Here is an 18,265-nt window from a genome sequence, read left to right on the forward strand (position 1 = left end):
GGCTTTCATTTATATTATCCCAAAAAAAGAAAAATTTAAAAGATGAGATGGCCGTTGGACTTCTGGGCCCACCATGATCCCCTACAGCAGGAATTCATTTGTCTTTGTAACTTCATTCGCAAATCTGTTGTACATAAACGGAATCCGGACGAGTAAAGGAGATTCTTGTCATAATAGTACAAGCTTCTTAAGCTAACGCTGCCGCACAGGATTAGGGGCATTTCTTACAGGAACAAAAATGGACAACCTCCAACTGTTGTTCCCTTTGCGTGTCCATTAGATAAGGACGAACTCACGAATTCCAAAGAACGAATCGTTTGCTGACAACTCAGCAGCCGGCAAAGTTAAAGCCCTTCCTCACGAGAATATCAAGAAAATTGTCCACATTCTACCTTAAATAATAATTCTTAATTTATTTATAAATATAAAAAATATATTTTGTATATATATACATGTATACTATCGCATCCTAAAATTTGATCTAATTATATAGATACCTCGTACAATTTTTAATTAAATATACATCTCTTGAGATTATAATTATAAGAGCAACTCACCGTCAATGACAATACTTTTACACAAACACCCCTAGGTACATTGCACCGACACCCCTGTCTATTTTTGTATAATTAGACATAATATTATCAGCTGTCAATATAATTAACTCTATTTAATATTAATAAGAGATAATTATATCTACATTTTCTGATATATGCTCTATTTACATAAATCTTTTAAAAAACTACACATACACAAATAGAATTATCAACATCATTTGCACAAACTGTCATAATTTTTTGAAAAAAACTGTACATGCACCTCCAAATTTATCAACAACATCACATAAACTACCCGTATTATTTTATTATTATAAATAATTATTGTAATTACACAAAAAAACATAATAATTTATATAAATAGATTATAAAGTCGGAATCCAATAATAATAATAGCATTGAACCCTACTTTTTACTTCTTCCGATTCGAAACGTCGTCCACACATCTCATTCACTATAAGATATTATTATTCAAAATTCAATTTATAATGTTATAATGTGATGAGGGAATTTGCATAATTACCGAAATACCCTCCTATTTTTGGCACAAGCTCTACACCCAAGACTGTGATCATGCCTGCACCTAGGACTGAGCCTATGACTGCGCAGGGTGGGGCCCACTGTGCAGCTGCAGCAGCGGCGGCTGCAGGTCCGACAGAGGGTGACGTGGCGCCCCCTCACTGGAGCCACGTGTGATGCGTACAGAGGGTACCGTACCAGTATAAATACCCTCATTTATGGTATTTTAAATACGTTTTGACTATCTATTTTTACCGCCAATTTGTGTTCTAGCTCGATCCCATTACCTTATTTTCGATCCCATCCTTTCTGACTTAAGCATCGGAGGGCCATCGCCGAGGGCTTCTCGGCTAGTCTGACGTTTGCTGTGTTCTCAGGATCCGCTCCAAGTAGCTTGAAAGAGGGAGGTAGCGATCACGACCCGGTTGCTCGACCTAGCGACCCCGATCCGGAAATCCTAATTTTGAGCGACCTACATCATAATGTATGATATAAATATTAAACTCAATTACTTTTCCATAATGGAATACGACATCCAAAGATGTGAAGGATCCAAACAGTTGAAACTTTGTGAATAACATTCTACTTCTTGCCATTTGGATTGATTCTAAGTCTGTACAGATTGTTCCAATTACGTTGTAAATAATGGTCCAAACTATAAAAAAATTTATATTTTTAAAAAGATAAGAATACGAATAAGTCCGGCGATATGGAGTCTGTCTAAAATACTTCCATGTGTTAAAAACTTCAAATTATCTCTATATACTTTTTAAAAAGAATAGTTATGCTTTCTTTTTTTAAAGTTTGGGGTGATTACATATAAATTTTTTATAATTCGAAAAATTACATCTATTACTTTTAAGGTTTACTTTTGACTAATAAATAAGTCGTTGAGTCAGTCAAAATTTATCAAATTTATTGATATTAAAAAACAATCAAATAAAAATTTTATAATTTTTTTTTGTTAATATCAATAAATTTATGAATTTTTTTATTAACATATACCTATTTGTTAGATAGATGCAAACATATGGGTACTAGACTTATTTATTCGAAACACAGAAATTTTATGTATAATTACACCAAATATTGAAGATAAAAATGTAATTATTTCTTTTTAAAATAAAGCAAAATACTACCTTAAGGGAGGTGGTGTATTGCGTGGACTTTTGTGTGATTTTAATATATTTTTAAGAATAAAGTATTGTTTTATATAATAATAAAATCATATATAATCTATATTTATTTATATATATATATATATATAATAAATAAATCCAACCCTCTACCCCACCGGTTCCCAATGCCGCCCCTAGTCCCTCTTCCCCCCATCTCTTACATATAATATTTTAAGTGCTTTACAATTTGTTATGTGAAATATGTCTTTTTTTTTTTTTTTTACATTTTATCATCTAATTTTTTTTATGTCAATTTATCATCTCAAATTTAAAAAATTTCACTTTGTCAAATATAGACGCTTTTCAATCAATTTTTTCTGCCAAAAAAAAATAGTCACATGCATTGCACTTCTAATATTTACAAGATATAATTTGGATGACAAGATATAATTTACTTTAATATTTTCTATTAAATTTTGCATAAATATGTATTACATCAATTTACATTTTAAATCTAGACTGTTGACTTGAATTAAGTAAGATCTAGGCTATTAATCTACTAATCAATTTGGGTCCTAAATTCAAACCAGATCAAACGATTCTTATATAATATTATAAATATAACGTTATAATCCAATATTAAAAAACAAAAATATTTAAGAAAAAAACTCGTGCACTACACAGAATTGTATAAGGGGTTAAATTGCTCTATTTTAAAAAAAGATGGAGAAATAATTTGCAATTTTGACTAATGATTAATCGAATCGAACCAAAAAGATGAAATTATAGAAGTTTAAAAAAGGGCCAAATTACACTTTGGGTCGCATAGGACTGTGTGGTTTTGGAGGTTATAGTCTCATACTTTACGAAATTGATGAATATAGTATCACATAATTAAAATTTGTTGCAATTTTGATCCCAAAACCTATCGGCCATGAATTCTTGGATGAAGACCACCTTTGACCGTCAAAGGTGGCTCCCAACGGTTTTATCAAAAGGGCAAAAATTTCACTTTTGATTTTATAGAATATGGAGTCAGACATTTTTTATCACATAATTTTAAAATTAGAATGATTTTCAGCTTTAAATTTGAATTCAGAGATGTTGTGCACATACATGTAATCAGAACTCGAAAACCACAAAAAAAAAAAAAAGGATAAGAAGAGAATATAATGCCAAATGTGATGAGGAAGGGTGTGATGAGAGGATACATAATCTGCAAGTATAAGGTAAGGAACACTTATTCAAATAAAATAACGTAATCATGTACATAAACTCATTCAATGCAGCCTTCTCAACCACTTAAAACACATTTTTACACAAAAATTCCATGTCAATCAACCCGCAATCATTAAAATCACACTTTGTGGTCTAATTGGGTCGAGGTGATTTTTGCGGTCTTTAGTATAGAGTTAATTACGTATGTGATCATATTAGTATTTTATAACGACTTATGCTCTTGTTATAGTTATTTTGTCATAATAAATGCATTTTCCTATAGTGCTAATCATAAAAAAATAGAAAAATATGATATATCGATTACAATGTGCAAAAAATAATCACATGTCTGTATGTTTATTTTAAAAGAATACAAATAAATATGAAAAAAATTTACCAATTTTTTAATGAATAAAATTGTAAAAAAAAGTTCTTATTTCTAATTAATTATATAAGAAACTAATCATAATAATATATAAATATTAGAAAGAAATATTTGAGATAAAATAAGACGATTATAAAATCATATTCTCACAAAATCATGATGTCATTTATTTCAAATTCTTGCATTTATCAACGATATAAAAAATATAGAAGATTGCCAATAGCCAAGAATTAATGAACTAATGAATCTCATTTATATATTTATACATGTATATATATATATTATACAATACCAACAGAAAATATCGTAACTATTATTATTATGTATATTCTTTTTATTATTGCAGTTGAATGAGGTTTATATAAATATAAAACCAAATCCGATTGTTAAAATGCTGTCTTTTCTTTAATTATTCTTAGGCCAATCCAGTCCATTCTTATTTCTTAGCCCGTTAACTATAGAGTGATTGGAATTAGGTCGATCTATTGGGATAATTGGACGATTTTGTTGAACACTCCTACTTATATTTATTAATTACGTAAAGTATGAGGGGTAAATTGCAACGTGTTAAGATAAGAGTACAAAAGTAAATTTAACTACTTATCAAAAAAAAAAGAAAAAAGAAAAAGAAAAGTGTAATTCGATCTGCAGGGTGAGGCAGCCTAGTTCAATACTCCTCATTGCTTCCCCGCCGGCGTGAAAGCTCTATCCTCTGCTAATCCGTCGGCCGCCGCCGTTCTCCGACGACTGTGATTGGCCTTCACATACTATGGCTATTATTCTCTTCACCAACTCACCATCGCAGTAACCTGAGGACTAAATTCAGTAACAAATTGATAGAAATAATGCTGACTCTCAGATGCGCGAGGCAAACCAGAGCCTTCCTCTCCCCACCTTCCGCCTCCACTGCTGCACTTAACCTCTTCTCCACCGCCGCCACTCATTCTCCCGCCGCCTATCCTTTCTCGCCTTCCTCCAACTCCTCTAGTTCCACCACTTCGAATGGATCCCTATCCGAGATAAATCACGAGGACCTCGTCTACTACTTCCGTGAATGGTTCATGTCCCGGAAGAAACCCCTTTTCGATCGTATCTTCGAAATCCTCCGCACTCAGGATGATTCCTCCTTCGATTCTGCACTCTCTCGCTTCAATCTCGGCCTCTCTGAAAGCTTAGTTCTGGATGTATTGAATTACGAGAAGAAAGATGTTCTTTCTTGCTTGAAGTTCTTTGACTGGGCAGGTCGGCAGCCGGGTTTTCACCATACAAGGGCTACATTCAATTGCATTTTCCGGATCCTGTCGAAAGCTAAGCTAATGAACTTAATGTTAGATTTTCTACAGAACTATATGAAGCAGAGGTATGTTCATAAAGTTAGGTATTACAATATTTTGGTCATTGGTTACGCTGCTGCCGGAAAGTCCGAGACTGCGCTCGGACTGTTTGGTAGAATGCGGTTTCAGGGCGTTGACTTGGACGCATTTGCCTACCATGTGCTTATGAATTCCCTCGTGGAGGAGGGTTATTTTGATGTGGTGGAGACGGTGGCAAAGGAGATCAGAATCCGTGGGTTTCAGAACGAGGTCACGCATTCGATTATGATGAAAAGTTTCTATAAGCAGAAGGAGTTGGAAAGAGGGGAGGAGTACTTGCGTGGTCTTGTGGAGGATAACGGAGCGCAATTGAGTGGAATTGCTGTTGCTACCTTTGTGGCCGCCTTGTGTAAGGATAATCAATTTGAGAGGGCTGCATTATTAATTGAAGAGTTCCGAAAGATGAACTTGGTTTCCATGGAACATGCATACGGTGTGTGGATCAGGGACCTTGTCAAGGCTGGGAAATTGGACTGTGTCCTAGAGTTTTTGAAGGATAAGCAGGCAGTTGAGGACTATGTTCCTGATGTATTTCGTTACAACACGTTGATTTGCAGGCTTTTGAGGGAAAATAGGCTTGAGGAGGTGCATGATTTATTGGTGGATATGAAACAAAGAGAGATATTGCCTGATGATGTTACCATGAATGCTGTCTTATGCTTTTTATGTAAGGCAGGAATGATGGATATTGCTATGGACTTGTATAATTCAAGGATAGAGTTTGGCCTCTCTGTTAATTGCATGGCTTATAATTATCTTATAAATACTCTCTTGGGGGACGTCAGTGTTGATGAAGCATATCGATTGTTGAGGAATTCAATGGAACAGGGTTATTTCCCAGGGCAAAAGACCTTTTCCATTGTTGCTGATGCTCTTTGCAGAGAAGGAAAGTTTGATAAGATGAAGGAGTTGGTCATTTTCATGTTAGACCAGAATATCATGCCCAATAATTTCACATATGATAAATTCATATCCGCTCTTTGTAGGGCTAGCAGAGTTGAAGAAGGTTATTTGTTACATGACCTGCTCAACAGGTTAAATAAAGCATCCCGAAAGAGTACTTATCTGAACCTGATTAGCGGATTTATTAAGTCAAGTAGAGGAGATATAGCAGCTAGATTACTCATTGAAATGCAAGAAAAAGGTTATATCCCAACCAGGAGACTGGTTAGAGAGGTGATCTGCTGCTTATGTAAAACAGATAACCCAGAGAAGCAATTCTTTGGATTGCTTGAGATGCAGCTGGCTCGCAGTAAGTCTTCCGCCTCTGTCGTTTACAACTTTTTCATTGATGGAGCTGGACATGCGAGGAAGCCTGAACTGGCTATGCAAGTATATGAAATGATGAGAAGAAGTGGTCTTGTACCAAGCTTCAACTCTGACATCCTATTGTTGCAAAGTTATCTGAAAAGTGAAAGAATTGCTCAGGCTTTGCAGCTTTTCCGAGATTTGTCCACGAGATGGCGGAAGAGAAAACTGTGGCAAACCATGGTTGTTGGTCTTTGCAAAGTACAAAAACCGGAGCATGCATCACAGATTTTGGAGGATATGAAGACAAACAGGCGAACGCCAAGTATCGAATGTTATGAGGAACTTATAAAGTTGTATTGCGCTTTGGGTCAATATCATAAAGCTGTAGAGCTTGTCAATGAGATGACTCAGACTGGTCGTCCGGTTTCTTCCTTCATTGGCAATGTATTTCTTTTGCATGCATTGAGAAGTAGGAAACTCTATTATGCTTGGGTGTCTTTATCTCAGAAGCAAAATCTAACACCTGCCAGTTGGATGTTGGGCCACCTGATTGGTGTTTTTTCTGGTTGTCTTGAAGGATTCGACGATGACGACGAAGTGGAAAAACTGGTCCAGCAATGCTTCCGCGTTGATATTTATACAAATAATATGCTTTTAAGAAGATTAAGCATGAAGGGGATTGACTTTGCTTGTAAGTTTTTCGACAGATTTCGTGAAAAAGGGTATGAGCCAAATAGATGGACGTATGATATAATTGTCCATGGTTTGGCCAAAGAAGGTCGAAATTCAGAGGCTAGAATATGGATGGAAGACATGCTCCGCAAAGGGTATCATCTAACCGAGGTTACACAAAATATCATCTAGCATGAAAGGGAAGTCACTTTGTGTTTGCAGCAAGGTACAAAATAACGGGCAGATGTATAACCTCCAAGACAGCTAGGTGAGTATTCACATTCTTACTCATAGTACACATTTTGTTTGTAGTTCTGCTATTTCTTCTGTAATTCTGCACAGCACCTTAGTGCTTCTAGTGTGTATAACTGTAAAATTATGTCTAATTGAAAGGAAAGATCCTAATATATCCAGTTATTTATTAAGTTGCTTTTTCTTGATGTCTGTTTGCTTCTTCATATCCCTCAATGGTGCTTACTATGAACACATCATTCTCAAGTTGCTAAGGAAGTTGCTGTTGACGATAAAGTTAGCTCATGAAATTTGACATCTTGTCAGGGCATTCCATGTCGTGCTATGATATGTGCGGACCCAAATTATAATCATGCGTGTGGTATCTTACATTTGCTGTTTGTGAATTTGGAACTGCATATGCTATCAACTGTGATTTTTTAGCTGGGATAGAGATGATAAAAACCTGCTGATATAGAATCCTGTATTTCAATTGCTTGGAGATGACTCAGAAAGGGTTTTTTGAATTTATAATTGTATGCCACTCTTGCGAGTTATCTCTACACATTACTGGCAACAGATATGATTGGTGTGCCAATTTCTTTTACGGGCAAACAAGTGGATGCTTATAAGTTTGCTTCGGAAAGTGTAACAGTTGCAGGTGAAGAATGTCAAAATTTTCCATTGTAATGCATCCACGGAGAAATTAAATCAGTATTAATTAGACTTGGTCAGACTAAGGATAATTTGTAATAAAGTGGAAAATGTACCAGGAGAGATCAGGTTAAATATACTGAGAAGGAAAAATAACTAGGGACTTATTCCTATTCCCGAGGTTAGGTTAAATATATTAAGAAGAAAAAATGACGAGGGACTTATAATAACGCCGAGCATTTCCACTTTGTGTCTTCCTGCTTCGGCTTTGGGGATTGAAATCTTTTGCTTTACTTGAAATCATCTTGGTTGGAAACTGTGAACATTTTCCAACATTAAATTTTCGTTCTTTTTGATTGAGTGGAATTGTGAGTTCCTTTTCAATTCAACCAACTTTTCCTGTAAAATGTATGAATTTTTTACCAATCTTTGCAGTTATATACTGTGTGAATGTCCATTTCATGGAAACTTCCAAGCATGCATGTTTTCAGTTGATCAGTTCTGAATGTATTTAATATGACAGTGTGCAGCATTTGCTAATCACTTGACAGGGTATATATTTCTCTGAAATACAAAGTAGATATTAATACTTCAGATTTTCATATGAAATTGCAAACCACTGAGATAGTAGCTCAGTTTTCTGACAACTTGAGGTTCATGGTTAACAATGATGGCTCAGTTTATGACTTAAACCATGATGATGGTAATACACTGGAAAATATTAATTAACAAGAAGTTTCTTCCTGTATTTTGCTTTTAGGAGCATTTTTCTTCAATTTTCAATACGCTTCTTCTTGGTACCCCACTGCTTGCCATTATGGGCATCTCATTCCTTTTATATTTACCTTAGAAGATATGACTTGATTGCCTATTCAAAATTATACTAATAAAAGGCAGTAGGAGTCTTGTGAAGTTCTCAGCATAGAGGCTATTTCTTTTACATGGTAGGATATGGATACTGCACTCTCAAAGATATGGAGAGAGAAAAGTTGTAAGGGAGAAAGTTCTGCATAGATGCATAACATTTTCTCTCCCACGGAAGTAAGTCAAAAAAAGTCCTTGAATTAGTGACACACTTCTGACAATATCCATTTGTGAGTTTAGATGGTAGAACATGTTAAATGTGGGACCCATGCATTTTATTTAATGTTGTTGTGCATATATAGATATAACAACGATGCATTTGAGATGAGGTCGTATCTTTTGCAGGTTCGCTGAGGACAATAACCTCTTGACCAGATTGTCGAATATGGCACTACTGCGGTAAAAGTCCTCATCCAACTTACAGCCAACGACCGTGTAAAATCCTGCCATGTGTCAACTGTGACTAATTCTGAACCCATGTATGGCCTCAGGAGAGGTAAAAAGTTTTCTCCATGGGTAGTATGTTGTAGTACCAAAAATTCAAGGGGAAGCTTATCATTGTGGAAGCAGCAATGTGTCCCTTTCTCAACAGTTATCCTGAAAGAATATATAGAAGGCAGAGCAAGCATCTTTCTGACAAAGGAAGTTGCCACAAGGCTTTATCCCCTAGAATAAGAAATACCCACGCTTAAAAATTATGTGTAATTGTGTGAAACTAATATGTTCTTAAAGAAAAGAATTACACATTGAATGGAGGTCACCTAGTTCATAACATGAGACGTCATTCTATGACTGAGACCAAATAACATTGTCTGTAACTGTTAAAATCAGTTTCCTTGAGCCACAAAGGGAAGAAGATAGGAAGCGTAAAGTTTCCTCCTTATTGGCTGTCGTCTTTGGTAAAATTTATCATGATGCTGGCTTTCCTGTTTTTGCAGTTGGCTCGATAACGGAGGTTATGATTTCTGTTATTTGCCTCCTGTTCTTGAGTTGATATATTACTTCCTAATGTCAGAAGGCAACTTGCAAGATTGAAGAGCACTACTTCTGAGAAGCCAAAAACCAAGTTTAGGCTCCTGAAACAAGAGCCGGGAAGGTTGCATCATTGCTGTTGAAGGAGATCAAAGTGAGAGACTCCCTTCGCTCTTCTCTCCCTCACGTTGACTTTAATATGTACAGCAATTCCATACATAAATTACTGTTGTAATAATTCTTTATATGACTGCCCAAGGCAGTGTCTGGAATGCCTTCCATACCTTACTTGACATGCAATCGAGGAATGCCAAGAAAGAATCTTGGAGGAACAACTGAGGCACATGAAAAACTCTCATCAGAAGCAAATACCAAGTCTTAGCGTTGGGACAATTTGGAGTTCAAGTCTTATGAACAACGTACAACTAACAAAGGAGAAGAGCCAGATGACATTTGAAGCAAATTATGACAGGTGAAGTGTTGCATCTGTCAGATACCTTATGCGTTCGAATTCTGTGAAACTATACCATAGTTATTCATATTATTGACAGCTTAGAGCATGTTTTAGGAAGCATAGTTTGAAAGTTATGTACATAGTGTGTATCCATAACACTATAGGCATCAGGACTGTTGATCGGCTTAGTTGAATTGCTGCATAAAACATCTCTAGACATCATAAGTTTCATTTGCTGCGAGCAAAGGTCCATTTCCTAGCTTGGTAATAATTCTTGCACTGCAGCTTGCTCATCATGTTACAGTCGCTGCCTTAAACGAATTCAGTGTTGCTATTTAGACTAGCATGAATGTCACGATTGCCCTCATTATAAATTCATTTTCTCAGCCTGAAAGCATCTGTATTGGAAGACCAACGGCCTCGTTCGGCTACGTAGTCGGTTCCACACACTAGAGTTACCTTGTTCAACCTCCTTGCCATTGGGAGTAGGCTAGTATAATCGCTGCTACTCATTTGCATTTAATCCAGATTATTCACAAAAATTGAAATGAAAATTGAATTTCTCTAGGTTGCAACATGCAATGCATTTTTGGGTTTCACTTTCAATATAAATTACTATGTCATAAATATCAACAAATAAATTTAGTGAAAAATAAAAAATAATAAAATTATTATTATTGAGTATAAAAATCAAATGTAAAGGTCAAATTTCAATGGGTAATATAATCATTATATAAAAAGATATTCAAAAGAAAGATAATAAAAAACATCAATTAGATATCAATAACGTGAATAGTGAAATTAAAGTACCATTCGGGCCGTCCATAATTATTTAGGTACTAAATAATAAGGTAAATTACAATTTATCTTTTTGCAAATTTATTATAATTACAAATATTTTTTTATTTATTTAAAAAATTATAATATTTTTATAAAATTACCAAGCGTATGATAAATATTCATTTATAATAGCTCATTGTTGTGAGCATTTATTAGGCGATTTTAAAAAAATATTTATAATTTTTGGAAACTAATTTATAATTATGACAACTAATAATATTGTGTATTTTGAGGCCAAGTTATTCACTTGGTCTTCAATGCGTCTTTTCGTAGAAGCGGGACAAGGAATTCCTTTCCACTTGTCTTGGCTGAAAAACTGCAAAATCGTTGATCTGGATTTCTTAAACTCCGCCAATTTCATGGAAACCCGAACTCCTCTGAATTCGACAATTTAGGAGTTCTGCACCGGAAATTCGGACTCAGGTTTGTGTGTTCTGTGTTGTCTTCAAAACTTTCATCTGCTTCAGTTTAATTCTGCGAATGAGCAGAACCTTTCTCCAGTCTTTGTTCTTGCTTTAGTTTGGCATTTCTGCTTAAGCTGAAATACAGCTTTCTGTATGTCTTATGCTTACTTAATTTGTTTTTGGCAATTTTATTGAGGTAGTGATAACAGAGAATTTCTTCTTTTTTTTTTTTTGTTGTGGTTTTTAATTTTTCTATTCAGGTTAGTTCATGCTACTGCGCTTGATCTCCTCTTCAAGTTAGTTGGAGACGCTTTGGGTCGGATTTGAGTTACAATTTACTTACTTGTAACTAATAACTCTTCTTGATTTTAGTTGGCGGTGGAAAGACAACATTGTGGGAAACCTTTCTAGTAGCATGGCAGTGTTGGGCATAGCGGCAATGAATGTGTCCGAAATTTAATTTCAGTAAGTTACAAACAAAAAATAATACCGGCAATATAAAAAAAATATGTATGCAGATTTGTGTAGTTGGGCACCTGTGCTTGCTTCCATGAACTCTTTTGTTCTTTTACTATGAAATTTTACTATAGTACAAGATACACACTTGAGTTTACTATTCAAGCCCTAGAAAAAGAATATTGTACAGTCGCTGTTGAATTTATTAATGAACAGTCTCCCAACACCTTTGTATTGCCTAATGTTGTATTTGGAATGGATAGAGTTGGAATACGAGGAAAGAATTTGGAAAAAGGATTTTAAACGACTCTATATAGGAGAATTTGAAATTCATCTATATCTCATAAAAAATAGTTCTAATTGAGAGTGGGATGATTTGAAATCTTTTGAACTATAAAATTGTCCAAACAGTTTCAAAAGATTTGGCACTAGGGATTTGAAATTTCTGGTTTTAAATCAATCAATTCAAATGTAGCTTAAGAGAAAAATCCCAAAAGTGATTACAGACACTCTTTATAATTTGTCCGCAAAAGCTCTTTTTGAGCTTGCTCTCTTGCTCTTGCGTTCTCTGGGCTGTATCTTTATATTTCTCTTTTCACTTAACCTCTCAATTTATAAAGGAATTTGGTAAAGTTTTTATTTGGTCTATGCTGTTCGCTATTTTGACTATGCGTCACACTTAAACTGCATACACATTATGTTATCAATTAATTTGGATGGCACCCTAGTTTTCTGAAGACAATGTCACCTTATTTTGAATTGGTTTGCCTCTCCTTTTAACTTATTTTGGGATGGATTTATCAATAATCAGTATCAATCTCTGATACTAATTGCTTCCTGCTGTTGAGAACTAGTCCGCTGCAGTCATTGTTGTTGATAAAAGAGAGTTGGTAGCCTTATTTTGGACAAATTTTTGTAGAGTTACGGCTAAAAATCCAGAGAAATAACTAGAACACATTTTCTGTGATTGCTGAAGAACTCTACCAAAGTATGTATATGAGGTGAAGAAGAGCAGAAGAAGGAGAAAAACTCTTGTTTGTGTCAAATCTCTTAAGTTTGTGTGCATACTTTTATTTTCTCCAATAGTATTCTTTGTCATTAACTTATCTCTGTGATTCAATTGGATTTTATATACAGAGATAAGTTATTAACTTATCTCTGTGATCCAATTGTCGATTGCTGTTGTCATTAACTTATCTCTGTGATTCAATCTCCAATATTATTCTTTGTCAATAAATTAAATATACAATTGGATTTTATACCAACCTAAAGAAAGGAAACCTTGTATTTTCACTCTCGAAGTTACCAAAAGTTACTTTCTCTAACCTCCCTTTTATAGAAAACATCTCGCATACTACTCATAATTTGTCTCTCACAAACGTTCTGTCTAAATATTTGCTTGTCCTTATTTCTCTTGTTTTTCAGCTGTACTTCTACAAAAACTTGTCCAACATGTGGACTACCAACTCTCATTTGTCAACGAAAGCGGCTACATGCCCTAACTCTCGAAATGCAGTGAGTTAATGAAGAGGAAGAAAGGGCAAACGCTATGTAGGATTTGCTAAATAGTTTTACCAACAATGGCCAGTTCTTCATCACAAGTGTTACCGAGTATCAGTGGCAACAGCAATGTAGGTAAGCAAATGATTATTTTTTACATTGTTTTTAAAGCAATTATCCATCTATTAATCGGGCTTTTGTCCATATTCTTGTTTGTATTTCTAGGAGAGAATGATCTTAACTGCTACCTGCCCTTGCATAAAGCTGCAATTAGAGGTGATTGGGAGAGTGCTAGTAAATTCTTTGACTCCAATCCAGATGCTGTCTCAGCCAGGATCACTAAGAATTTGGAGACAGTACTTCATATAGCAGTTGGGAGAAGTGAGGCTAGCAGCTTTGTGGAGAAGTTAGTCGAATTGATGCCAACTGATGCTCTTTCTTTAAAGACTAAATTTAGTGAGACTGCCCTTCACTATGCTGCCAAATATGGCAATATTAAGGCAGCAAAATATTTAGTGGTCAGTGATCCTGGTCTACCTCACATTTGGAATGATACAAACTTGTTGCCTCTCCATTTGGCTGCTCTTTTTGGTCACAAGGAAATGGTTCTATTTCTATTGACTGTTACAAGGGACAATGAAGTGCCAAATGCATTCGAAGATCAACCTGGCATCACTCTCTTGATTAGTATTGTGCACTCTGCATTCTATGGTAAGTAGTGATACTGAAACTTGCACATTTGGTGCAGAGAACAGTTGCATCTAAGCTATAGTAACTAAAGGATTGAGTCATTTGATTCCAGTTCGTCAATCCCCAAAAAATACACAAATCTGTTGCTGCGCTTGCTGTAGCATTAATGTCTTTCTATTGTATATTCATACCGCTACAGATGTGGCATTGGATCTGGTACGTAAATATCCTAAGTTGGCTACAACAATATCTCCAGGCAACAATACAGCATTGAGTATCTTAGCTGGAAAGCCTTCTGCATTTCTCAGTGGAAGATCCTTAAGGTCTTGGGAGAAGTTAATCTATTCTTGTTAGTTCACTGAACTTTGAGCTCCCTACTTTTGTTTCGATTCCAGAATCCTTTTCTATATTTTAAAAACATACTAATATTGGTAACATGCATGTACCTGAGCATTTAAGACAGCATCTCATGCTTGCATGAGAATTATTGCTAAAATTGATCATCATATTTGTTCCAAGTTCTTAACAGATTTAATTTATGCAGAAATTGTACCTTTGCAGCTCATTTCAATGTGGTAATTGAGTCCAAATTATATGTGTCAGTATTGGCCACAGAATTTTAATAGTTTATCACAACTTTGGAGCTTTAATCAAATAATACAATGTATAAGCTGTCATGTTCTTCCTAGGTACACTTCTCTCTGTATGGCAATATTTCTTTTGGTACATGATATGTGCTCATGGGAACTTGTCTTTATGTAGACTTTGGTGATAGCATGCATGTTATGCACCCATTGTTCTTCATGTGTCTTGAATCTCCTTCGGTCCATTCTCTTATGTATATATATATATATCTTTCCCAGATGGTAATAGGAACACTAATGTTTTTATGCTTGTAACAATTTATGTACTCTGCTTAATAGCTATTTTGAAGGATAAAATTATTACAAGAGAGTAACTGCTAAACTATTTATAATTGAACAGGTATGTACTGATGTAATTTGGTGCAGTTATCATTATTTTTGAAACACCATTTTTGTTTCAGTTCTCATCCTCAATTTTCGTCTGCTGGAATAACCAGAACAGAATGTTGTTATTTGGTTGGCACATTTTCTGATACACTATACAAGTATTACTCAAAACAGACCAATTATGAGTGATTAGCATCTTATGTTCTGTTTTATTTGACTGAAAGCAAAATGAACCAAGACAGCCTAAAAAAACAGGTCTGCAGATAAGCTAAAATTTGACTCAACTTTGAAAAATGAATCCTATTATCTAATTATAGAGTTACCAAAGCAATGGACCTTTAGTATTTAAATGACATAGTGTGTGTTGGCATAAAACGCTTTCTAATTATTAAGTATAAAAAGGGAAGATGATAGCAGGTGATACTTAGCAAATAGATTTCTCCAGGTAGTCTGCAGCTAGATATCCTCTAGTGTGAGGTCTCTTTTGTCTGGCAAAGAACCATTTCTTTCAATTATGAAAGTTAAAGTTAAAGTAGGGATTCAAGTATCAACGTATTGCACATTCGAGTGTATGGAGATAACTTAGATGGAAAGTTAAAGACCTATCATTGATATATTAGGTTTATTTTTGTAATTTCACATTCAGAAGTCAGTTGCTTTCTTGTTTCCAAATGTTTTCATCTTTTTAGCTACTAGTAGATCATTTCTGTTTCATCTTTTTACCATATACAGGACTGCATTCTGTATATGCAGGTATTCCAGTGAAGTTGGCTAGAACCTCTCACCTCAGGCGCGGACGTGACATTGAGAACCCATCTGAGCGACATATAAAACAGACTGACGTATGTTGGCAGGTCCTACGACAAACTTTCAGGAGGACCTATCCTGGATTTGGTAACTTAAGTTTTCGTTTGTCCAAATGAACTATATTTGGCTGCTTAATAGCTAGTAATTTGTAGAAAATGACACTTGCCATGGCAACCTTGTTGAAACTGTACAATATTACAAGTGATCTGCTAATTGCAACACAACTTTGGAAGAATGTGGCCTCAAGCACTTTTAGGTTTGCGTTGGTTTGATGCAAATGGGTTCATTTTTCACAATTTGTGCTTAAGAGTGCTAACTTTGTGTCATTGTATTACATGTAAAGCAACTTCCCAAATTTGTCATATAGATTTAAATGTCACTTATGCAACTCTTAGTCTCACCGATTGGGGGGTTGGGAGGGCTATGTACCAGCTTTTCCTGACTGGATGAGCTCCTTTGACTCCCATCTGCCTTCACAATCTAGCTTCAACAATTTTGTTTTTGTTGGCAGTGTGGCAAAAATTGTATACAAGATTCTGGGATGTCATTGGAGGAATAGGTATTGTGGGAAAGTTTTTTTTTTTTTAGCAAAATTAAGATTCATAAAGCATTATGTAATGCACATATTTTGTTGCAGTTCCACGGATTAAGCACATACATGATATGAAATTGATGCACTGCCAGGCAATGGAGCTAGTAAAATGTTTATGCTTGGAGTCTGTAAATGTTGATACTGTAAAATCTGCTTCAATATTTAAACCAGCAGTCATTTCATCAGCAACATGCGGACTCTATGAAGTTATAGAAGAAATCCTGAGTTCATTTCCAAGTGCAATATGGTGCTTGGACCCAGAGCACCATGACTTGTTCCAAATAGCAGTTATGAATCGGCGTGAGACTATTTTCAACCTTCTATATGACTTGGAGGAACATGCACATCTGGTAACGCAGAATACTGATAGTCACAACAATAATATATTGCATTTGGCTGGAAAGTTGGCACCTCCACACCGTCTTAGTATTGTCTCAGGTGCAGCTTTGCAGATGCAGCGTGAGCTACAGTGGTACAAGGTGACTAATATATTTTCCGCGGCTATGTGTATTTGTTCCTGTATTCTTCTTTTACCCCAAATGACACCCAATAATAATATCACGGACCTATTAGCCTCATATATGTAGTCTTACATGGCATGAAGACTTAAAAGGTGGGTTTTGATAATAGTTTCCATTTAAGCTAGAGTTCACACGCAGGAAGTTGAAAATTTTGTGACACCAAGTTACAAGGGGAAGGAGAACACTGACGGGAAGACACCAGCTATGGTTTTCGCTGAGGAACACAAGGACTTGATTGTAGAGGCAGAGGAGTGGTTAAAAGATACAGCTAAATCTTGCACGTTTGCTGCAACGCTAATTGCGACAGTGGTATTTGCTGCAGCAATAACTGTGCCAGGTGGTAGCAGCACCGAGAGTGGATTGCCGATCTTCCAGAAGCAAAGACCCTTTGTGGTATTTGCTGTTTCAAATGCAGTGTCCTTGTTTTCATCGGTGACTTCTGTCTTGATGTTCTTGTTCATTCTCACTTCTCGCTGTGCTGAAGCAGATTTTTTATACATGCTGCCAAATACATTGATCATAGGTCTGGTGAACCTGTTTCTTTCTTTGGCTTCCATGATGCTAGCTTTCAGTTCAGCAATGTACGCAGTTTTTGGGCATAACAGGACATGGTTTCTTGCTCCACTCACTTTGGTAGCGTGTCTGCCGGTCACCCTGTTTTTGTTCTTGCAGTATCCACTTCTTAAGGATATGATCCGGTCAACGTATGGCCCTGGCATCTTTGGAAAGAAACGCAGATCAATTTTCTCAAAATCTGGGAACCGATCAGTTTAGCTTCCGCTACAGTTGAAGATACTGTCCAAAATTGTGAAACTCATGAGGAATATGTATAGCAGCAGTCCTCTGTTTTCTGTTCTCATTTTACCTTTCAGTTTGTATTGGCACTGTCGTGTTTCCTAATCCACATGAACGTGCATATCATCTTTACCTTATATTATTGGAAAGCATTTCCCTGGTGTCCAATCTTTTATGGGTTTGTCATTCTTTTTCAACTTCCAATTATGTCTTTCAACTTCCATGTTTCTTTTCCCCCCATTTTCTCTAAATAACTACTCACAATCTCCATTTTTTTATTTTTTTTATTTATTTAACTAAAATATATATTTTTAAAACATAGTAATTATATTATTTATATTTTAAATTAATTGCACATAAACTAGTATAGTAGTATTCAAGATGCCTCATTTGTAAGATTATTTTCCTTCTACCAATCAAT

At 35.4% G+C, this 18,265-nt stretch overlaps 1 protein-coding gene and 1 non-coding gene across 6 annotated transcripts; both read left to right on the top strand.

The window, feature by feature from the left end:
- Positions 1-4,387: 4,387 nt before the first annotated feature.
- On the top strand, positions 4,388-10,611 carry LOC105173694 (pentatricopeptide repeat-containing protein At1g71210, mitochondrial). Of its 2 annotated transcripts, XR_016062803.1 has the most exons (4): positions 4,388-7,361; positions 9,188-9,338; positions 9,781-9,968; positions 10,078-10,611. It is a non-coding gene; the product is annotated as a pentatricopeptide repeat-containing protein At1g71210, mitochondrial (transcript). The 2 variants fall into 2 exon arrangements; XR_016062802.1 differs by having other exon boundaries at positions 9,188-9,968.
- A 666-nt stretch (positions 10,612-11,277) lies between these two features.
- On the top strand, positions 11,278-18,012 carry LOC110011228 (uncharacterized). 4 transcript variants are annotated; one of them, XM_020698147.2, is made up of 9 exons: positions 11,278-11,531; positions 11,885-11,977; positions 13,394-13,603; positions 13,694-14,179; positions 14,271-14,507; positions 15,883-16,023; positions 16,448-16,495; positions 16,574-17,007; positions 17,188-18,012. In XM_020698147.2, the coding sequence occupies exons 3-9, from the start codon at positions 13,549-13,551 to the stop codon at positions 17,821-17,823; spliced, it is 2,037 nt and encodes a 678-aa protein (XP_020553806.1). In that variant the 5' UTR covers positions 11,278-11,531; positions 11,885-11,977; positions 13,394-13,548; the 3' UTR covers positions 17,824-18,012. The 4 variants fall into 4 exon arrangements, with proteins under 4 accessions (XP_020553806.1, XP_088731508.1, XP_088731507.1 ...); XM_088875381.1 differs by having other exon boundaries at positions 11,291-11,531; positions 14,415-14,507; XM_088875380.1 differs by having other exon boundaries at positions 11,300-11,531; positions 14,358-14,507.
- Positions 18,013-18,265: the final 253 nt, after the last annotated feature.

This window comes from Sesamum indicum, linkage group LG11, assembly GCF_026168435.1.
Source record: "Sesamum indicum cultivar Baizhima isolate 11 linkage group LG11, ASM2616843v1, whole genome shotgun sequence".
In the NCBI taxonomy this organism is placed as follows: Eukaryota; Viridiplantae; Streptophyta; class Magnoliopsida; order Lamiales; family Pedaliaceae; genus Sesamum; species Sesamum indicum.

What these genes read in the sequence shown, in the direction of transcription:
- LOC110011228 (XM_020698147.2), top strand. Translation starts at nt 13,549, where the DNA reads ATGGCCAGTTCTTCATCACAAGTGTTACCGAGTATCAGTGGCAACAGC. An exon ending in GGAGAAGTTAATCTATTCTT is followed by an intron (nt 14,508 to 15,882) that starts GTTAGTTCACTG and finishes CTGTATATGCAG; the next exon opens with GTATTCCAGTGAAGTTGGCT. An exon ending in GTGAGCTACAGTGGTACAAG is followed by an intron (nt 17,008 to 17,187) that starts GTGACTAATATA and finishes GTTCACACGCAG; the next exon opens with GAAGTTGAAAATTTTGTGAC.